This window comes from Mauremys reevesii, linkage group 2 (assembly GCF_016161935.1).
Source record: "Mauremys reevesii isolate NIE-2019 linkage group 2, ASM1616193v1, whole genome shotgun sequence".
In the NCBI taxonomy this organism is placed as follows: Eukaryota; Metazoa; Chordata; order Testudines; family Geoemydidae; genus Mauremys; species Mauremys reevesii.
The window spans coordinates 221,754,725-221,778,151 of NC_052624.1; the positions used below are offsets into that span (position 1 = coordinate 221,754,725).

The 23,427-nt window shown below is 44.4% G+C and overlaps 1 protein-coding gene across 3 annotated transcripts; it reads right to left on the minus strand.

The window, feature by feature from the left end:
* Positions 1-4,074: 4,074 nt before the first annotated feature.
* PENK (proenkephalin) lies at positions 4,075-11,158 on the minus strand. Of its 3 annotated transcripts, none has more exons than XM_039525478.1 (4): positions 11,030-11,158; positions 10,831-10,957; positions 9,927-10,067; positions 4,075-5,043 (listed from the first exon to the last, which is right to left on the minus strand). In XM_039525478.1, the coding sequence occupies exons 2-4, from the start codon at positions 10,834-10,836 to the stop codon at positions 4,375-4,377; spliced, it is 816 nt and encodes a 271-aa protein (XP_039381412.1). In that variant the 5' UTR covers positions 10,837-10,957; positions 11,030-11,158; the 3' UTR covers positions 4,075-4,374. The 3 variants fall into 3 exon arrangements, with proteins under 3 accessions (XP_039381412.1, XP_039381413.1, XP_039381411.1); XM_039525479.1 differs by having other exon boundaries at positions 10,835-10,957; positions 11,030-11,156; XM_039525477.1 differs by having other exon boundaries at positions 10,831-11,156.
* Between the last annotated feature and the right edge of the window lie 12,269 nt (positions 11,159-23,427).

The following is a 23,427-nucleotide window of genomic DNA, read 5'->3' on the forward strand; positions in this document are numbered from 1 at the left end:
AGGCCCCAGCACGCCAAGCGCGTGCTTGGGGTGGCATGCCGCGGGGGGCTCTCCGCCAGTCGGCGGGAGGGCAGCATTCGGCTCTGGTGGACCTCCCACAGGCGTGCCTGCAGAGGGTCCGCTGGTCCCACTGCTCTGGTGGACCTCCCGCAGGCACACCTGCAGATGCTCCACCGGAGCTGCGGGACCAGCGGACCCTCCGCAGGCACGTCTGCAGGAGGTCCACCGGAGCCATGGGACCAGCGACCGCCAGAGCGCCCCCCGCGGAGTGCCGCCGTGCTTGGGGCAGCGAAATTGCTAGAGCCATCCCTGGTAGCTATCCCACAGTTCCCATAGTCTCCACCACCCATGAATTCTGGGTTGGGCTCCCAATGCCTGATGGGGCAAAAACTTTGTTGTGGGTGGTTCTAGGTACATGTCATCAGTCCCCTTCTCCCCCCTCCCCCGTGAAAGCAATGGCAGACGATTGTTTTGCACCTTTTTTCCGGGGTCCCGTCCACTGGACCCACTCAGCCCTTTGCCTGCCTGGCTGATTGGAACCCCAGGCAGGCAGTGGGCTGAGCGGGTCGGCAGACGGAGCCCCAGACCAGCAGCATGGTGAGTGGCTCAGCCCGCTGCCGGTCTGGGACTCTGTCTGCCGGCTCCTGCCAGCCAGGGTCCCGCTCAGCTGGCAGACCTCAGTGAGGTCAATCAGGGGTGCCTGGACAGACATGGCTATCCTCCTCTTAGAGCACTGAATGGGAGTGACTCCAAGTCATTCCTTCTTTAAGTTTTGTCTCATGGGGATTCAGTCCTTCCTGGAATATCATGCGAGCTGGAGGCTTCTGCCTCAGGCTGCTCTCCCAGCCAGCAGCACCGCATGGTCGCACCTACCCCAGCCTGCCCCTTGCTCCCATGGCTCATGAATCCTGGACAGTAGTAAGGGGCAGTTCAACTTGTGGAATGACAAATCCAGAACGAAGGATTGCACTCTATGGGCCACGTTAAGATTATTTCAGAGTCCTAGATAGCATTAGTCCCTATAAAAGGCTTCATGAAAATGTTCCCCCGCCCCTAACAAAAATGTTAATTTATCAGAGCAGCTGAAAGGGTAAGGAACCCGGGACTATAACTGAGAGAGAGCTTCCATATTATTTAACTCATAATTGATATAATTCTAAATAAAATTTCACAGTGCGGTCTGTTCTAAGACTAAAAATGCAGGAGGAGAATCGGAAAAAGGAACAGTGACCTGCTTCCGCCTGGTTTCAAACTGGTGACATTTTGTGTGTTAGGTGAACGTGATCACTACTACACTACGGGGCTTCTCTTTTTTTTGTCACAGACTTTGCTGAATGCACAGGAATGTTTTCTCTAGCTACAGAAGCTACCTAATGCAATGTCTATATCTATGGCCTTCCTGCTCACCAAGCGGTCATACCCCCGCCCAAGGCTGACACAGCGACCTGGCTCGGGCAGGATCACTAGTGAGGCATGATACTTTTGCCGTTAAGCAAACACAGCAATTCTTTCCTGGCCTCTGCCCCTGAATGCCTCCTGCATTACACTGTGCCTATCAGTGTGGGAGGACTGCATGAGCTTGGAAAACATGTCATCACAAGTGCATTTTTTTCGCCTTTTAGTCTGCGATAACTTCAGGGATGGAGATGATGGGGGAACGTAGAAACATGGTCACCTGTGCTGCTGAGTTCACCACACTGGTGAAACAGGAAATTAAATTCAAAAGTTCCCGGGGCTTTTCCTGTGTACCTGGCTAGTGCATCTGAGTTCAAAGTGCTGTCCAGAGTGGTCACAATAGAGCACTCTGGGATAGCTCCTGGAGGCCAATACCGTCAAATTGCGTCCACACTACCCTAAATTTGACTCTGTGATGTCGATTCAGCGCTAATCCCTTCGTCAGGAGGAGTAAAGAAATCGATTTTAAGAGCACTTTAAGTAGAAAAAAATGGCTTTGTCATGTGGGCGGGTGCAGGGTTGTAATGCTGCTAAATTCGACCTAAACTCATAGTGTAGACCAGGGCTGAGACTAGTTTTGAATCAGGTAGGGGGCCCTGAAGCTGCACAGAACTGAAACTAATGGAAAAAGCACTAAGAAACTGCAAGCACAACAGAAGACATGAAAAAGAAGCAATTCTTATGTGGCATCTTTCTAAACTGAGTTATGAAGGAAAGCTGATCCGCAGACACTCCAGAAGGGTTTAAATTGTGGTGGTGTTGGTGAGGGCAATGACAGCCAGACAGTTCCACTATTCCCCCTGGCCAGCCAGTTAGAGACAGATAAATCCCTCTTCTCTCCTGCAGGTGCATTCTAAGTTGTAGCAGAAACCAGGGGAGGGGCTAGTCCCTCTTCCCATTTTCTGGAAGCTGGCCAACCCTCCGCTAGTCAGACCAAACTTCCTTCAGCTGAGATGGGCACGGGAACTAGTTCACATCTTTCTAAATTGAGCATCACCTGTTGTCTAACAGAAATAGAAAGATAGGTGCCCTGCTTTCCTCTGCAGTAAAATAACTGCCTTGTAGTTTATCAGCCCTGCCACTGGATCATCACCTCATTTAGCCATCCCATTTATCCTCTAAGAGCTAAGCCCAGGATCTTCAGCCTAGAACTAGGCTCTTAAATCCATATTTGGGTTTCTAAATAAGAAGCCTGATTTTCAAAGACGTGTAGTGCTCAGCAGCTGCATGGGCTTCTAGTGAAAGGGGACACAGGCTGATAAATTGCCATCTTTGTGCACAAGTATCACTGTTCAAAACTGAAACTGACCTCACTAGCACTGCTGTGCACTCAGCACCACTGAAACCAATCCCCACCTATTCAGGCATGTAAATGTACATTTAGGAGCCTAACTTTGGTTATCTATTATTGAAAATCATGGCACTATGTTTTATTTGCTTTTGAACTCTTGTGGAGGTGCTCTGTGGGAGGTACCCAGTGACTAAATGTGTAGGAACAGAGTGTGGAAGCAGGCACTTTGGGAAGCTTCTGGGCAAATTATGTATTGCTGCTCCTCCTGGCAAAGAGACCAATGTCAATGAGTTCCTAAGCGAGCTGCGCTGCTTGGGAGCACTGGAAAACTGGGGGAGGGGCTAACTGAGGTTGGTATGGATGCCAGACGATCTGCAGTGTTGAGACTGGGATTTCCCATACAATCAGATCTTCTCTGGGCCATAAACCTGGCCCCAAACACAAGGGGCTAAGCTCCTTAGCTGCTGTAAACCAATATAGCTTCACTGATTTCAACAGAGCCAAGTCAACATACATTATCTGAGGATAAGCCCCAAAGCTGCTCCCCAAAGAACCCTCTGTCAGACACTCTGAAAGGTCAAAATTATGGAGTTTTCCTTTCAGTTTTTCCTTCTTCTGTGCACTTTCCTGTGGAAGGAAAACTTTGACCCTGAAAAGCCAGTTGCGCAAACCTATATTGGATTAATGTAAAAAATATGTCCAAAGAAACATGACATTAGAACTAACTCCCTGGTATGCCAGGGAAGTTGAAGAAATGTTGTTAATATTTTAAAATGTGCTCGTATATTTTTTTGCTGCCTACTAGCTAAACGTAGTGGATAGTAATAGTAATTTTAGTCCTTTTAAAAATTTTATTCTACTATAAATAGAGAGATAGCTCAGTGGTTTGAGCATTGGCCTGCTAAACCCAGGGTTGTGAGCCCAATCTTTGAGGGTGGGGGACTTAGGGATCTGGGGCAAAAATCAGTACTTGGTCCTGCTAGTGAAGGCAGGGGGCTGGATTTGATGACCTTTCAAGGTCCCTTCCAGTTTTAGGAGATAGGTATAGCTCCAATTTTTTTTTTTTTTACTAAATTGCAAAAATGAGAGGAGAGATTTGACCCATTTTAGGATATATTCGGTGTTTTAACTTTGTAAGAAACCTAGGAAGCAAAGATACAAATTAATCCAATTTCAATTCCTGCTGTGGTGTGAAAAGAAGGAATTGTGTGATTACAAAGAGCTGGTGCTTTAAATTATAAGCTTTGGTTAGTCAGCGCTGAATGAATTTGACAAAGTGGTTGATTAAATGCACTAGTAGGAAATAACAGACACTTCAAAATCCATTATGCATTAGGATGAAGAATTTATTGTATATACAATTAAGCAATTCTACTGTAGATGTGCGGTAGTGTTTAAAGAAAAGGGATAAGGTAACCAAAATAGTTTTAGCATGAAAACTACAATATAGACTTAAATCTGACTAAAACAGAAGTTATTGACTTAAAAGAACACAGAACCTGAAACAACAGATTGCATCATTAACTAGGACAGTAAAAAACTGTACAGTACAAGCAACACATTACAATAAATTATGACCAATGAGGCAGTGTCTCTCATTTGGGACAAAAGGGATAAAGGGGAGGGTATTAAAATCTCATAAATCCACCATATCTCTTTTCCATCTCTGGAACCTCTTTGGAATAACTTTCCCCATCTTCATCTGAAGGGAGAAAAGAATCAGTGAAGCGTTTAAGAAATCCACCGTAACGTTTCTGGTAGTCCAGCCACCATTCTGGCCTCCCTACTCTTCTCATAAAGCCACCATATCTCTTTTGCAGCTCTTTGGCTTCATCTTCCAGTTCTGGACTACGCTTGAAGCTTCTCATGAAGCCTCCATATCTTTTGCTGACCTCCCCATCATTATCATTTATCTGTCTGTAATGTGACGCTTCAGTGTTGGCCCCTGTTCCCAGAAGCTCCTTCAGCAGATCAGAGGAATTAGCCAGGGCATCATCATTGGAGTCTTTCTTCATAAACCCTCCATACCTCTTAGTAAGGATCTCACCTCCATTTGCTTCCTCCTCCGGTTCTACATGATAAAGCTCGTCCATTTTCTTCATGAAGCCACCATACCTTTTCATGAAGCCGCCATACTTCTTTGCTAGCAAATGGTTCTCATCCTGTTCTTTCTTGTTGTCCCCTGGAGCACTGTTGCCTTCCTCGGAAAGATCCAGTTTAGTCAATTGCACAAGCTCCTTGCAGGTTTCCCAGGCTTTGGCAGAAGGCAGTTTTCCTTCACATTCTAGTGTGCATGCCTGAAAAATTGATGGGATTTACTAAGAATGATTTAAAAGAAACAGACATTCTGATGTCATCTTGTCTTTTTATTTTTTGTTAAAGGCACAAGTCAATCTCTAGGTCAGTGATACTCAGACCTCACTGGTTCAGGAGCCAACTAGTCATCAACATTACCCAAAAGACCCACAGTAGTGTGAATTCATTGTTTCATTTACTATAGTACTAGATATTAATATTTAAACAATATGTCAGGGGAAATATTTACGTTTTATACATATTATTCTCACAGCAAAAATGGCTGACCAAGTATTATTATTTTATCAGCTGCAATTGGTTGTAAACATAGTAAAAGCATCCCAATTAGTTAATAATTAAGTCACAGTGTTTTAATATCATGTGCCACAAAGAGCCACAGGAGACACATTAAAGAGCCACTTGCAACTCAGGATTCTCAGTCTGAGTATCACTGCTCTAGATACTCATTGGCTGGAAGGAACTTCCCTCATGGACATCTTATTCCATAATTTTTCATTATGCCATTTCTTGTGCCTTCCCCTCAAGCAGCTGGTTTGGTACTGGTCACTGTCAGAGGATACTGGACCACTGGTCTGATCTGCTACAGCTATTCCTATGTTTCTAGTTTAAATAAAGACATCCATGTGCACACACACATACCTCTCAAAGAAGTCTGGAACAATTTATGAGCACTTCTAAGTAATATTCTATATCTAAATATACAATTTAGGGAGGTAAAATGTCTCATCAAAAGGATTTTCACAAGGATTAAGTAAGATTAGGTAAAACTGAATAATCAGCAGTAATACTGAAATTATTTCACTTCAGAAAAGTCATTTCCACTCCACTAGCTCATAATTTGCAATAGGTGGAGCTCTGACAAATGATTAAATCATATAAAGGTATGATCTCATATGATCAGATTTTTGCAATTGTGAAATGCATTTATTATATTTGAAATGTTACATTTGTTTACATTATTAACCTTATTGTCCCATCATCATATTTCATAATAAATAAAAATAAATTATAATACTTAATTTACCCTTTTATAGTGCCTTCCATCTAAAGATCTCAGAAAGCTTTACAAATGTGAAAATAAGCCTCAAAACAGCTCTGTGTGGTAAGTAACTGACTACCTCACTACTTCTGTAGTTACCTGTGAGTTAAGTCCTAAGTGTGATAAATATATTAAGAAACATCATCTATCAACCTACTGTATATGCTGTAGCAAGATAGAAGATTTATGGTACAATTATTTCCATATTGGTGATTACTCTAGAGTTAAAGGTTCATCTCAAATTGAGTTTAAAGTAATTATGTTGTTAGCAACATTCTACTCCTAAACCATCACAATTTTTCTTTTTAACTGGCACTGCATGATGTCCATGTGAACATATTTGGGTTATTAAAATAATATGGTCTCAGTTGCAATCTGATTTGGAAATACAAAAAATCAAGAACCTCTTTTTTGGTTAATGGATCAGTTTAAACAATCATTCTCCCCCTGAACAAACATACACCACACACTTGGTATATAATAATGGTTTGATTACTTCCTATGGTGCTCATTATGATAAAAGTAATAGTGAACTCACTAGGTATTAATGTCTTTAGAAACATTTATGTTTTAGAAACCAATAGTAAGTGAAATCTTGTATGATACTGTACTTTTTTTGTTTTGGTACATCAACTGATAAATACTATTGCTGAACAGGATTTAACACTCCCTTAAATAGCTTTGCTGTACAAGAAAGATAAAGTTAACTTAGGCTTCCCAATTAACCTTGAGAATTCATTGAAATAGACGGACAGAATTTCACGTGGTCATATATGTCAACTGCATTCAGAATATTTTCTGTGTGTAACTGCTGTGGTTAAAGAGGTGCTATTGTTTCTGTTATAAACGAAAATGTTCAGTGATTTATAATTCAGGTAGATTAGGGCCCAAAATTCCTTGTGCACCAAAACAATCACAAACTTCCATTATTTTCAATGGGAGTGAGAACACAAACACTACAAAATCAAATCCTTGAGGCCAGAGTCTGCAAGGTGCTGCTGAATGTCTCTTGCCAGTAGTCAGCACCCTATTCCCACCAACTCCTATGGGAATTGAGGACACCCAGCATTTGTCAGAATCAGACCCTTAAGTTCCATGCAAGGTGCCATTGTGACTATATTTTAAAATAACACTAGTGGATTTTAACTGCAGAGGACACGCTCAGTTTGGATTGTTTCTCATGCTTTAACAGGCTGTACTTTAAGAACAAATTGAATGTTGTAGCCCTACATTTTGCAGGCAGTGTCCTATGAGCGGACTAATGCTTCCCGACATCTGGGAGAAAAATGCTCTTTTGAGGTATTGCTGCTCCTGTAGGACTTGATCCTTCTCCACTGGGAGCAGGCTCAGCCTCTTAGGACTGATCCTGCTAGGGACTGAACTTTCTGCCGGGGATCTAGCAAAGCACCCAGTCTCACTGACATCAAGAAGCATGTGAAGAGCTCCATTGAATTCAATGGGACTATTCACTACAACAGGGGTCAGCAACCTTTCAGAAGTGGTGTGCCAAGTCTTCATTTATTCACTCTAATCTAAGGTTTTGTGTGCCAGTAATACATTTTAACGTTTTTAGAAGGTCTCTATAAGGCTCTAATATATAACTAAACTATTGTTGTATGTAAAGTAAATAAGGTTTTAAAAATCTTTAAGAAGCTACATTTAAGATTAAATTAAAATGCAGAGCCCCGGACTGATGGCCAGGACCCTGGCAGTGTGAGTGCCACTGAAAATCAGCTTGCCATAGGTTGCCTACCCCTGCACTACAGCGTTAAATCTGTGCTTGGCCAGACCCTCAGCCAGAGCGCTGGGCAGATCGCACCTCTCCCTAGTACCATCTTTCAACCGATAAGCTCCAATACCTAATACTAGGAGAAGGCTAAAATACAACAAAGCATCATGTCATCTTCTGCAGTCCTTCCCCTACGGAACTGCTGCAGTGTTGAGTCTGAATTTTCTTGCTTTTTTTTGGATTTAAGTAAGAGTCTTAACTCGGCCGTTAACGTTTTTTTAAACTTAAACTTTTTTTTCCGTTTAAATGAATACTGTCAAACAAACAAACGAGTGAAAACTAGTTTCAGCTACTTCTTCTACCCCGAGTGTGTCTCTCAGCCATATTTTTGTTTGTTTACCTCCCTCCCAAATCACAGAAGAAGAAGAGATTTTTTCTCTCCCTGCGGAGGACCCGCACCAACAACAGGGAGCTCTGTATGACTGATTATACAGGAGAACTATACACAGACCCACGCTATAAGTATAGGATCCACTGCTGTCAAATGCACACATTAAATAAACTGGCAGACCGATAATTGTTCTCTAATCGCTCCCATCTATAGAATGTTAGGTGTTATCACAATGAGAAGTGAAAGTGTTTCAGGCAGAAATGTTTACGTTCTAAACAGGAAACGGGAAATTGTGAATAAAACAAGTCTATTGTAAGTTTACATCGCGTCTGCAAACTTTTTAAACGCATGTATGTCGAGTGGAGATTTACCGTTCAAGCTATTACTTGGTAACTGAGACATGGGATAACAGATTTAAATGAAATCTTTAAACTCCCGTGTCTATGGTGACGTGTTCTAGCAGTGTAATCACATAATAAGACTCCTATTCTGCAAAGCTATCCTCAAAGGACAAACAATTTTCATTCTGATGGAAAGCACTTTATAATGGACGGTTTTCGAATTTGAAGACAAGAACAACGCAGTACCCTATACGGGAGAGTCTTCTTTGCTAGAGGAACAGTAGGTTATTAGGGAACGCCTAAGAGCGAAACTACATAGTAGCTCAGGGTGAGACGTGCTCGTCTTGAGAGGATTCGAATACGGACTCTTTTGCCATTGGCTCAGTTCTATTCTGCCTTTACATCTCATTATTCGTTGCTGTCTCTCTTTTAAGATGTGATGGATTTGTTCTGAACCAGGGACTTTGACCGGAATTCCTGCAGTGATTCCATTCTTCTAGGCTTCAATCTCTCTTAGTCCCACCGGGATCACCAAAAGGCTCCCGGGAAATTTTTGCTCCCGGGGGGTTATCCTACGAATTCTCAAAATTAAACCTAGTGATCAGGGTACCTTTAGACTCACAGTTAAAAGGGTGATTTCTTTTAAGGGGAGAGGGAACTTGGTAGTTTTCAGAAGGGCCTGTTCCAATCTCTCACCGAGCCCCCAAGATAGCTCCGGTGACATTTCTAGTCTATTTCACTCTAGCGGTGTGACATCAGACTTCCAATTAAAATACTGCAATTTAATTTTTAAAGAAGATAACTGGTTACAGCAGCGCTGGTAGACTCGAGTTTAAATATCAGGGAGCCCCCCCGCTTATCTCCCCGGCACTGCACTTGGGGCTAGGTCCTGTCAAGGGTCCAGCGCCCTAGCTCCCCAAGGCTTCAGTGGAGGTCAAAGGCGCTGGCTACTTGCCACCAGTGCAGGCTGGGCCCCTGGGGGGAGGCATCGTTGCCTGCTCTGCTCTAAGGCCCGATCCTCCCTAGGCACCTTGGAGCACCCGCAAATGGACCTCAACAGTGTCAATTAGCTCAACTCAGTCGCTGGGGCCGGGCAGGAGTGTTGGGGAGCTCTCCAGGGTGCCGAACTGTCCGGCGCGGCCCGGGGAAGGACAGGGCAGAGCCGCAGGAAAGCCAGCCCGGACAGCGCCCGCGGCCGGAGGGTCTTCTTCCCCCACCACCCCCACAGCTAAGCTCCCGTCGCTAACTCTGCGTGAGAGGAGCCGGCTCCCGAGTCCCATGCGAGCCTCCGGGAGCAGCTGCCGTGCCTCTTGGGCGGCGAGTGGGGTCAGAGAGTTACTTGGGAACACATGGATCCCGCTTACCAGGGGGTTGATCTCTGCGTGGTGACCCAGCCGGTAGGAGCAGGAGGCGCAGTCCTTGCTGCAGTCCGCCTGCACTGTCCAGACAAGGCAGCTGCTGAGAGCCAAGAGCAAGCCGCAAAGTCTCACGAGCAACGCCATGGGCTGCGAAAAGAACAGATCAGAATTCAGCCTGGCACCAGCTTCCTCCCTGGCCCCTGGAGAACCGTCCCCAACCCCACAGACACTCACGCCTGTGCCCCTGCTTCCGCCAAGCCTCAGACACGGGCGCTGCAAACTATCCACCGGCAGCTGAACCCACCCCCCTGGTTAGGTACGGGACGCGGTGCGCAGCAAGTTGGAACTCTTTGCGCTCTCTGTTCCGCAGCGCCAGACAGGGACAGCCCCCGGCTTGCCCTTCCCTTCCCTTCCCAGGGTCGCCAAGACCTCAGCGCCCCCACCCCCCCGGCTCTTCTGCCGGTGTTACCAGAGCTGGAGTTGTTCCTTTCTGCAAGCCCAGAGCCTGCACGGGAACGGGACCTAGCGCTGTATGCGAAGAACGAACTTAACGTGGTTAACAGAAATCAAATCAATTTCCCTCCAAATTAAAGCATTTCTCCCGCCACTCTCTTTCCCTGTCCTCAGTCATTATCCCGGAAAGCCGGACAGAGGCAATTCCCCGGAACAGCCAGGAAAGAGGTTAGATACCAGAACTACAGAGATAGTCGAAGGTAAAGCCTTGGAGCGATTGCCTGGCAGGAGTTTGCACGCACACAGCCTCCGAACAACAAAGCAGTAGCCTATGGAAACTAGACAGACAGCAAAGCTGATACAGAAATAAAACTCAGCCAAGCCACGGCAAGCAACCTTACTAGACGCCTCGCCCCAGCCCCCAGCCTAGTGCCGGTCCTTAGAGCAATTCACTCACATACATGCTGCTTCCTTGGGAGCCCGCAGAAGCTCCTCGGGAGTGAGCTGTAGCTTGCTGGAGCCTCTTGGTTTGCGCCCCTTGTATTTATAGAAGGGCTAAGCCAATTTGTGCCCCTGGAGAAGCTCTAGAAGGAAAAAAAATACAGGAGAAAAGTAATAGCCCGCAGTTACTGAGCAGCAGCTTCAGTAAATCTTACAGGAGCGAGGAGGCAGGGGGAGAAAGTGCCCAGTTGGAGCTGCGGTCTCCTGCCTCCCCCGCACTGGCTGGCTGGATCTGTTTGCAGGGCTGCGGAGCTCTTCACCAAAGTCAGGGCTCTGGGAAGCGGATGGAGCCACTTTATAATTAGTCAAAAAGGGAAAAGCGAAGCCTCCCCCAATCGCCTGCGGGCTCCATCTGACGCAGGACCTACGAAATCCCACTCAGGCCCCCTTATTAGCGATTCTGCCTGGGAAGGGGATGAGCCAGGCAGGGAAGTCAGCGAGCACGTTTTCTGTTCCCCCCCCCCCCCGCGGGTGGCTGGGGAGAGCTGGGGGCAGAGGGCGGGGGAGGCCGGGCTCCAGGAAATGGCCTTGGCCTTTTACAGCACCCACCTGCCTTTCGGGAGCTCTCCCGCCGAGCTGAGACAAGTGACCGGGTCTGGGGGGAGTTGTGGGCCCCGGGCGTGAGCGACCCCTGCCGCTTGGTCTGACTGTGTGAGTGACAAGAGGAGCCCACCGGCAAGGGGCAAGCTGGACCCCCGCCCCTCTTTGGTCCACGTGCTCCATCCAGCCTTGCCGGGGAGAGCCCTGCCCCACTGGCTAAGCCACGTTTCTCTAGGGTCACAGCACTAGGGCTCGGGAAACTGCTGCAGTGAACTGCAGCACAGAGCGCAATGGGGGCTGATCCCCCTCCCCACTGGTCCTCCCCTTTGATCTTCCTTAACATCTGGCCCGGCTAGACAATGCCACCCGTGGAAGCTGCAAATCTCTCACCCTCCAATGCTGGGGAAGAGAAGCCAGCGTGTAAAACTCCATCAAACCCCACTGGAAAGAAGAAAAGGCTCCAGAGAACAAAGCCGCAGGGTGAAGGAGGTCGTGTCACTAAAGACACGGGGGGGGGAGGGAGATTTTATCCCACCAGCGGTTCAGCTGCCTCTTGCTTTTCTGTGGCCTGGGCTTTTCCCATCTCTCTAACCTGTTTGACTCTACCTAAGAACATAAGAACAACCATACTGGGTCAGATCAAAGGTCCATCTAGCCCAGTATCCTGTCTTCCAACAGTGGTGAATACCAGGTGCCCCAGAGGGAATGAACAGAACAGGTAATCAGCAAGTGATCCATCCCTGCTGTTGCCCACACCTCTAGGTGAGGTTTGCTCACTAGAGGGCGCCCAGCTCCTGCAAAGGCTGGAGGAGCACCCAGGCTTGTGAGAGGGGTCTGCGCTGTAAGCTTTTGTGCACACTGGCCATGTGAAAATGAGCCCAATGCTCACCCACAACCAATGGGGATCGTAAGATTGGCCATACTGGGTCAGGCCAATGGCTTCCGACAGTGGCCAGTGCCAAATGCTTCAGAGAGAATGACCAGAATAGGGTAATTATCAAGTGATCCACCCTGTCCAGCCCCAGAAGCTCATAGTCAGAGGTTTAACATATTCCTCTAGTGTTATAAACCTCCTGGCAACATTTGTAAGACCCAGAAACCACTCTCTCCTGGACCTAGCATGGTCCCTGGGTAAACTGTAATTTTAAAGAAAGCTGCCCAAGCTTTCAAGTTGCATGTCTCCCTACCCTATTTGACTGATTTTTCTTCTCTAACTGATGGATATTTGGCCCATGGACCCAAAAACCATGATAACATTTCAGGAGTAAGGCGCAGTCTAAAACTGACCACACCTCACAGACTGAGTTGCTTCAGGAAGGTTTTACAGTTTATTCTGGTCCTGTCAGTTTCAGGACACCTAATATCCCTCCCCAAAACCTCTCCTGATTGCATGTGAAAACACAAGTGGGTTCTCACAGGAATTAAAAGAACTGAAATGGATATGTTGCTTTAAAGTTTCTATTCACAAAGAATGACTATGATCTGTAGCATGTGGGGCATTAAAACTACCAATTTCTACTGTAACCCAGGAGTGAGATTTTCAGTTTATCAAGGCACATCATAAAGTGTGAATGTACAGAGTTCCCTCTATTTCTGCTTTATCTTCTACCAGATTAAACATATTGGACCAGAGCTGTATTCACGATTAATTTGGCTTCACTGTCTGGGTACACATCACACAGCTTTATGAAACTGCCACTACCAATGAAGTCTGAAGACACTGCCATAGGCAGGAGGCTGCATGAGTTTGGATCAGTTGTTGGATGCTTTTTGTTAATATGATGTGGGCTTCAAACACAGGACACTAAACATTAGTGGCAAATGGATCTTGTCCTTATCCAATCTCTTGCTCTGCATCCTCTCCTCCCCCATGGAAACTAAAGGTTTTGTATGTTAATAGCAATTATTATTGTAACAAAGCAACAGCAATTGCACCTCACATATCTTTGTATAATGACACATTGAAATTATTACAGCTTTTTAAAAAAGCATGCCACGGCTGCCTTACATAAGCGCCAATAAGTTCTTTGTTAAAAGTGCTGTATTACTTTTGTTTTTATTGCTTGGTTTTGTTGATATTTTGTCTTTGGGGAAAAAAACATTTAAAGCCAAACATGGCTATAAAATATACAGCAGTCACCTTTTAAAAGTTAGTCACACTAAGATTCATACGTTCCAAGGCCAGAGGGGGCCATTGGGATCATCTAGTCTGACCTCCTGTATGACACAGGCCATAGAACTTCCCCAAAATAACTCCTAGAGCATATGCTCGTCAGACATTCTAACATTATCTTCTAAGGACATACAAGAAAATGTAGCTAAGAAATTCCAGTGCTATTACTAGAACACTCAGAACGCTGCTTCTTCTTTAAATGCTGCAGCAAATCTGATGTTTTAGAGAAGAGGGTTGAACAGCTGTGGATTGAAGTTTAAGGCAAGTTTTCCCTATTAATCAAGATGCAGCTTCTTTCACATGGTAAGAAAAGCAGGAGGAAGAATAAAAATAACTAATTTTTCATTAAAATCCAAGAAATTCTATCCATTCTCATAGATGAATTTGCCCCAAAATTAGAAAAACACCGCAAGCTTAATCCTGCTCCATCCAGACTGAAGAGAGGAAACAAGGACACTGGCCTGGATCCTCTCTTGATCCATCCTTGCTGGCATCAGACAGAGAGCAGACAGAGGGCTTAGGTAAAGTGTTCTCTGCTTTTCCTTCTCAAAGGAGCAAAGAAAGCTCCAGCTCGTACATACTACAGCTACTAGCCATTCTGGGGGGATGGCTATATCCCTAGACAGGCCCTTTTGGATGGTGTCTGTATCAGCTGATATAGGAGCAAGTCCACCTTCCTAATGGTGCTGGTGTGCATGAGAGAAGAGCTACTGCCACAACTATTACTCCTGGGATCAGAGATCAGGCTCAGACTAAAGTGAAGTGGCTGGACAAAGAGCCCCAAATGGATCTCTATGCTAAATAAGGAGCCATTAAACCCAATGTAGTTGCACAAATGTAAAACCACTAAGTGAGAAGAGAATCAAGGCCCCATATTTATAGAGTAATACCAAACTGCTTTGGGAATTAATCCTCTTGAAAAAAGGAAGATGTTAAAATGCATCACAATGGTCCCTAGTTTTATTTATGTTGACATGTGAGGGATCTGAATTTGGAGTACTGAGTTAGTTCCCACACTACTATGTTAGAAGGGATACTACATGGATGGTATGCAATCTGCTCAGGAGAATGAAATGTCTATGCCACTCCAACTCCCTCTGATGTGGAAAGGTGCATGGTAAGGCAGTGATTGGCTGCAGGTGCCACATTCAGTCCCTCCTCCACCGCCTGGAAAGTCTTACAAGCAGGGCCTTCTGTGGAGGTATAAAAGCAGGAAAGAGGTGGATGTTTAGTTCCCAGGGCTTGAGGGACTATCAGAACAACTGTGTATCCATAAAGTAACTAGAACATTAGCCTACAGCTCTTAAGCACAATGAAATTTTAATTGCAATTGCAATGCAATGGTCTCAGCCAGTCGGGGCCCAGAAATGATGTATAATTATTGACTCACAACTGTACAGTCATTTATCAGATATGCTAATCCTTGCACGCTAATTGTGTGTCTGCGTGTTTGTATGTGTGTGTGGGGGGGAGACATTGGCTGCATAATGCCTGTGTGATTATTTCTCAGTCATGGAACAGCAAGGGCTTAAATTAAGCTGGAGCAGTCCAGAGCAGAGCCAGTAAATATTTTCAGACCCCTTGGGGGGAGTGTGAGCCAGTTTCAGGGGGTCCATAGGGCCCCACGGCTGAAGCCTGGAGCCCTGAACCCTGGCACGCCCCCTGGGGCTTTGAAAACTCAAGTTTCGGCATGGGAGCCAAAGACCCGAGCCTCAGCGCCTCCCACAGGGCAGAAGCCCTGAGCCTCGGAGCCTCCCATGAGGCAGAAGCCCTGAGCCTTGGTGCATCCTGCGGGGCAGAAGCCCCAAACCCTGGCACTCCCCCTCAGCCCATAGGGCTAAAGCCCTAAGACCTCCCACTGCAGCTGAAGCCCAGCGCCCTGAATGAGGGGGACATGGGGACTCTGGGAAGTAATCTATGAGAATTTAAGCTCTGGGTACAGTACATAATTCCTGTGCTCTGACAGGCTATTGCCTTCATAACCTCACATCCACATGCCTATAACAGTCACCTCAGATAGTCAACCCATCCACACCTTCTTACCCCACATGCCCTCACTTCTCCCACCTTCTGCTGCTCACTGCTGAAAGAGTCTAATGCTCACAGAGAAGGTGTAATTTCTTCTAAATGAAGAATTCCCTTTCCTTCAGATTGAATTACAGCAGGGGAGAGCCCAGTGATGTCTAGCTTTAGTTCAGCTTTGGGAGAGATACTCTTTGCAGAGAGGGCTTAACAACAGGGATGGAGGAAAGGGAGCATATAGAATAAATATAATATAAAAAATTACTCGTTGTGGGAATGGGGGCTGATCTGTCCTAAGAAGCACCAGGGATGAGAAGCAGAGACATGAAGACAGATGTAAGAGGAGGGAGAATGCTTTTCAATATAGTAATACCAATTGTTGCTCATTACTAACTTGGTAATAATAGTGTCCTGGGCTGATAAAAACTGCAGTTGTTTGAGTTTATTTAATCCAGAATAGAGGTTACCATCTAAATATACTAGAGAAAAACAAATATTGTTTGTATTAAGCAATGCTTAGAAGCTCCAATCGAGATCAAGATCCCTTTATGCCAGGGCCTGTCCAAACACATAGTAAGACACCATCTCTGCCCCAAAGACCTTCCAAACAAAACAGGACAGACAATGGTGTGGAGGGCCACGGACAGACAGAATCCTCATATTACAGATAGGGAACTAAGGGAGACAGTTTGAATGACAGGTCCAAAGTCATGCAGAAAGTTACCCGCAAAGATAGGAATTGAACCTACTTCTCCCAAGTTCTAAGTCATTACATTAGCCAAAAAGCCAGCCTTCCTCTCTGAAATCTCTCATCTCCATCATTCTAAATATCGCTACATTCTACAGAATAGCCGAGCCAGAATTAAATGGAGGTAGATTTAGGAAAAAATAAAATCAATATGGTGATAGAATCCCAGGAGCCCTTGCTAGAGCAGAAAACCTTAATGATGGGATCAAAATGGAAAGTAAGGAACTAGAAACAGCACTTTATGTGATTTATTCCACCCCTGTGCAAAGGGCCAGCATGAAGCCGAGGCATTTTTTATCCTCAGAATTGTCTGGTTCTGTTTAATTTGATAAAGAACACAGGGTTCAGTGTTTATGGAACATCTGTATTTATACAAGTGCTGAGGAAGGACGTTCATTTTGATAAGGGACCCTACTGTTTGCTATAAAACACAAAATCTCTCTCCCTCCCCCCAGACACATAGGATATATATCTCTCCACATCTTTTTAATATCTTTAGTAAAATTACATCCAATGTAGGTAAGAAATGTAATACAGAGCCATCGTCGTTTATACATTCTATATGGCAGTGTCACAAGGTCCACTTTTACTGGACTAAAATATGCACCATAATGGGGCATATTCCTCAGGCTATAAAGCAGCGCCTACTAGGAAAGAAATGAAATAAGAGTGGTACAATGATATGAAAATGTCTATCAGTTATTGAAAAGAAATATATACTGATACAATTGGACTACTGCAATTCTACCCATATCTAGTGAGTGGATTTCCTTAATAAAACAATGAATTACAGCAAAGAGATAGCAAAGAGAAGTTTGAAGGCAGTTACCAATATGGAAATATTTTAAAAAATGACTCTCTTTCCTTTCTCATTGTAGATTATTATGTTTTGTAGATTATGAAGACTAAATAGATGAAACATGTTGCTAAAGGGGAAAGAATGCCTCATTCTATTCTCTGATCTTGTATCTACGTACAATAGACAGAGTATTGCATGTACTTATTGCCTCTATGCATAACAAACATGCACTTATAATTGCATTGGTTTACCTGTAATTGAGTTACAAAAGAATTTAAAAAATGGGAACTTAAGACAAAGAGAGCTTCAAACCGAACTATGGAGAGCGCGCCTACACACACACACAGACACAGACGAGTTTGGAAATAAGGACTGAACTGAATGGAACATGTGGAATACTTTACAGTAAGTACATATTAAATATAACAGCAGTATGTAGTTCATTTAATTAGAGGGCATGACAGAGAACATTTGCAGTAGATTAAGAAAGTCCTGCTATCAAAATACATTTTGATATTGAATCCAGGGACATTAATTATTATTGCACACATGAGTGGAGTGATTTATTTTCATTTTTTAATTTGAGAAAATGTATCCATGAAGTAAAATGCCATAATTCAGGGGTGGGGGAAGAATTGGAATGCATGTGTTATAAGGAGGACTATGGTGTATATAATGCAGAAGTAGAAGGATTAATAGAAAATTAAGAGTAAGATTTTGTCTGAGAAAATAACCATTTTAAGCATATTAAAAAAAACCCTAAGCAGTGAAGCTAAAATGTCAGTTTGGGTTACTTTTCCAGCCTGGCACAGAATGTATTCAGATACAATTGAGCTTCTGAGGCCCCAGTGCCTCCCCATCCCACTTCCCAGAATTCTCATGTTCTTGTTTCTAGTATTTTATTGCGCTGTTGGGAGATGTTGCTTTCACATGATATTACAATATTCAGAACTAGTTTCTCTTGTATAATTAAGAACTGTATGGGATGCCAACAAGGCATCTAAAGCTTTATAGGCTGTCAGGGCAACAAAGGGACAGACTCTTTGCTGCACCTCTCAGGAGGAGTTGGAATGGGGGATGGCAAAGGTGGTTTTTAAGCTGCTTCTGCACGTCCCAAATCTTGGGCTGCTCAGGAGCTAGTTCAGCCCCTATCATAAATTAGAGCCTCTCCAGGGGCTACTTGAATTTACGGTAGCCTTACACAGCTGGCTAAGGGCTGCTTTGCAGCCTAGAATTGCCAGACTAGACAGCACTCTGGTTACTGTCCCTGATGCTGCTTCAACATGCTCTCTCTGGTCCCTAAATGGAGGCTCTGAGGTGGGGCAAAGTAGGGACTTGTACATTGGCCCTATTCTGCCCCTGCATTGGGGAAATTTCCATGGGCCACTGGATTGGCATAGAGGGGCCATAATCTGACCCAGTATTCCTGCCCTGGAAAATACAACTTAAGGCCCTGTGTAGATTGGGGATTTGCCTCAATCACAGACAGGCGTGTAGCTGTAGCAATGCAATTCCAAGCATAGGCAGGGAAAGCTGCAATTTGCACTGGCAGAGTTTACCCTGGTTTCAAACTGGACTAAGTTCCACAGGTGCAAATAGTAGATTTGCCAGTTTCCGTTAGAACTTCCATTGGTACAACTACCTCCATGACTATAGTTGCTGCAAATCACCAGTCTAGGTAGATTCATGCACCCAGAGGTTGGGGGAGGGAAGGTGAATAACAAAAGACAAAGTGATTAAATGGAGACATTAAGTACATGTCGTATTCATTCCACAATTTAATTTTTTTGATTGCTCATAATTTTCAGTTGGCAAAGGGGATGGCTTCAGATTTCTGTTTCTCTTTGAACGGTGTGTTTTGAAGAGAGATTTAAAAGAGGAAGGTTAGAGGCTTGACAGACCAGACCAGAAGCTCCAGGCATATGAGAAAGAAGGTATTATGAGAGGAAACAAAGGAAATGTCCAATGGAGTGGGGTGAGTAGAGAATAAGGTTCTTTGAAGATGAAATATATACTATCATTAGTCATCATCAGCAGTCACCTTATTCCTTGCCCTCAATGAGTCAAGCTTTTCCATTTCATCTGTGTTTGATCATAATTTCTTTCGCCACTGCCTGGCACCTCTCTTTTCTTACATTTTTATGTAAAGACCTAGAAGGTGGATTCTGACCTTTCCCCTAGCTCAGGTGATGGTTTCACATTCATTCTTGTAGTGAGGCAGAATGGTCTCCCTTTGAACTGGACTGTGATGGACCACTACACTCCCCTGATGGGCAGAGCCAAATCCTCCACACCTCCAGCACTAGAAATCCCAGGATGAGACAGGAAGTATAAAAGCAGAGCCCTGGAGCTCAGTGGGGGCTGGACCACCGGAGGGAGAAGATGTCTCTTCCAGGGAGCAGAGATCTTTGCGGGATCCTAGACTAGCCCCTAAGTCCAAGTGGAGCCATGCCCTGCTGTTGGAGGACACGGATGAGTATCCTGAGGAGCTGCCAGGACTGCCGTCAGACAAACGCCCCAAAGAGCTCTGGGGACTGCCAACAGCTAAGTACCCCAAGGAGACAGAGAACTATCGGACTACAGGGCCCTACACCCAGACTGTGCTAGTAAGTAGCCCAGGGGAACCAGACTTTGGTCTGGTTCTGCTGCTGGAGAGTAAATCAGCATGTTTTGGTAGTATCTCCGTGGACCTATCTGCCACTATTAGGGCCCTGTGCTGGGACCCAGTGGAATAGGGTGGGCCTGGGTCTCCCTGCCCCCTGCCACTGACCCCACCCCTGGGGTGGCGGTCAAACCCCTCTTTTTGGCTGGGTTGTGTTGTGGGCTCACTACCAGCGGGGGGGGCATGGGCTAAAGACTGTTTGTGCTCTGCCCAGCCCAGAGGGCCAGAGCTCCCCTATAGACGGTTAATTACTGTTTGCCCCAGTCAGGTGGCAAAGACCGCTCAGGGCTCTGCCCCTCCCAGAGGGCCAGAGCTCCTCCTCCCTAGACTGTTTGTTGCTGTCTGCCCCAGCCAGGTGGCTTCAGGCTGTCTGCCACACCCAGAGAGCTGGAGTTTCCCCTATAGACTGTTACCTGCTGTCTGCCTGTAGTGAGGCAGAGTGGCCTCCCTCCCCACTCAAGAGTGAGGGACCACGACAATTCTCTTTAAAGCTGCTTTTTTATCTTTGAAAGTAATTTCCTTTTTTCTCCTGCATTATTGAACACTCCAGAGTCTAACAAGCAGCCCCGGCCACCTGAGCACTTATTACCTTTTGTGCAAATAATTGTTGATAATATTTTATGAAAGTAAATGAAATTCATTAGATTGGACATAGCTATAGTTTGGGCTTGGTTTCAGGTTTATATCATGGGCCGCATTTATGTACGTAGGGATGAGGAGACTTTGAGCAATAGGGAGAAGCAAAGGAGGAGCGAGGGTTAGGGGCAGCAGGGTAGTGGTGGCAATATGGGGTAAGGGAAGGATGAATGATGAGGAAAGAGGTTTTCATAGCAGAAGACATCTTATTAGGGAGATTGCCTCATGGGCGACTCCTCCCCCATTCACGATAATAAAAAATAATAATGCCTACCTATCTCTTATCTAGCATTTGTCATCAGTAGATCTCAAAATACTTCACAAAGGAGGTCAGTACCATAACATGACATAACTTAAAGATTGTGAGGTAAAGAGATAATTTGAGTCTAGATTGAGGCAGAATCGAGAGAAGCATAAGCTTGACAATTTTATGAACTAATGCTATTCTGTGTTATAAAACATCCCAGCTACGGATTTTCCTCTGCTCTGCTTTCTGTTACCAGAAGCATTAGGTAGATTTTTCTCCTTCCTCTAAAGGAAGCAGTGTTGGTCATTGCCAGAGGCAGTGTCTCTTGCTTTTTTAGAGAGGGTTCTACTAAGTGACTTTATTATGTCACCCATGTTTTGTGTCTGGTAACGCTTATGAGGAGTGTTGTGATGGGAGTTAAAAATTAACAGTTTACTGTAATGAGGTTTTCATCTTGTCAATATACTGCTATAAAGTTTCAGTGTTAGGAACAAGACTACACAGTGCCATTGCTTTACCATGCCAATAAATAAAATGACTCATTTGTCTATGTATCTTGTTTATTATTAATTATTATTATTATTAAAGTAGGCTACATTTCAAGAATATTTGTTGTCTGTCTGCTTCAAACTTTGTGCTAGAATCAGATACAGTGTGATTTAGTGCTGGTAGAATGACTCCGGAAGTCTTAAAAAGTGTTTGTCTTCTAATTTATTTAACATCATTTTGCTTTTGGAAAAAGGTGAGGTATGTATTAGAAAGATGGCAAAAATAAATATTAATGAATCCATTTATCATGCCAGTAAATCCCTCAACTAAAAGAGGCTGCAAAAAGAATTTGGCATTTGAGTTGCCTGGATACTGATTTAAATATCACTAGAAGTCTATAAAAGAGAAAGTTGAGAGGATTTCATGAGGCAGGAGACCCTGCAGGGTAAAGGTGGGCCACCATAACATTGCTAATTGTTCATTTCCAGCCTAAACTTTTGTGAAGCATTGCTGCATGCTGTCAACCAGGTGCTTCATTTCCTACACAACTGGGCCTGATTATCAGTTTGAGCTTTGGGCCACTGACTCATCAATCTGTTTAAACCCATATTGAGTGGGAGGGAGCAGGGCTGGAATGCAAAGCACGACAGCCAATTTTCAGCTGGTAGAGTGGTCCCTAGGGTTCCAGCTGGTATAATTGACAGTAGTCAGTAGGGTTGCTAACATCTATGGGAATTAGGAGGTATGACTTTGGCCACCAGGGAATCACCCATATATTTCTATTAAGACAACATAATCATATTGAAAGTATCTACATAAATATAGGCTATAAAGCTCAGAACTAGAGCTGGTCAGAAAAATTCCGACAAAACATTTTTCCATCAAAATTTGTCAGTTTGTCTAAATCAAAATGTTTTACAGAGACTGTTTCATTTTGATGAAGTACCAACAGAACCCTGCCTGCCAGACAGGCTTCCACCAGAAACCTGCCTGGTTTCCTGCCAGCTTGTCAATCTGGCACCTTGGCAACCTGCCATGTCCAGTGTAAACCGGACGTTGTAGTGTTATTTACATGTATCCAATCAGTGCCCAGAAACTGATGGTCCCCACCCCAAATAATTTATAATCTATTTAACTCTACTGAAGATAATGGAGTTGAATTGGTAGGAAACTACTATATGAGGAGAATCAGGACCATTATATTTTTAATCTTTAACAATATTTTAGTATTTCTGTTCAATGCAGGGTAAATTTGAGTGATATTTACATGATGGAATCTACCCATCCCTCGTAGTGGTTGGTTCTGCTGCTCATCGCTGTATTATTCAAGTGTCTTCCATGTGAAATAAAGTGGCAATAACCACATCCTTAACAGACTTGTGGAGCCTCTGATCCTCTTCCTTTCTGGATTATAGAAAGCTGTAATTGTGGTGGGCCTTTCTCTTTCAATAAATACAATGTGAGCCATTTGATTCACAGAAAGAGATACCAAGCCTTTTTAATAATAGGAGATATACCTATTTCCTAGAACTGGAAGGGAACCTTGAAAGGTCATTGAGTCCAGCCTGCTGCCTTCCCTAAGTGGCCCCCTCAAGAATTGAACTCACAACCCTTGTTTAGCAGGCCAATGCTTAAACCACTGAGCTATCCCTCCCTGCTGTTAATACAAACACTATTCACAGGTGATTCCACTCATTGCTTTTGAACTACATGGATATGGCTTTTGGTCCATTTTGGATATCTTACACTGATGTAACACCAGTGACTTCAGCAGAGCAACTCCTGATTCACACCAGTGCCAGTTCAGCATCAGAGCTTTATTTCTCCATGCAGTTATTGCTCTGGTTACATCCATGGGAGCATATAATTATTACTTTTGTCTCCAGAAGCTTGCATACAACAATTATACAGAAGAATGCTAATTCACACTAATGACGGGGAGAGCCATTGAGTATCCAAGTTTGCAAGTTAGTAAATGGACAGTAAATGACAACAAAAAAAGCCAGGATAATGCATGTCGAGACGTTCTTTGTTCATTAATTCTGAGGTGTGGTTTAGCTTTAATTATGAGAATACTCCTTAATGTACTAGTAATTGGACTGTTGCATGTTTTGTAAAAGAAAGGAAGCTGTAGTATAAGACATCACAAATATTTGCTATTCATTCTTTGCAGATACATAGGTTGAGAACACAAGGGTGTGTATATTTTTAGCTTTTATGGTAAGATTTATTACGTT

Bases quoted from the DNA above. Each gene is read 5' to 3' on its own strand.
- PENK (XM_039525478.1), bottom strand. The intron at 5,044-9,926 runs GTAAGCGGGATC...TCAATTTTTCAG, and splicing joins ACGCAGAGATCAACCCCCTG to GCATGCACACTAGAATGTGA.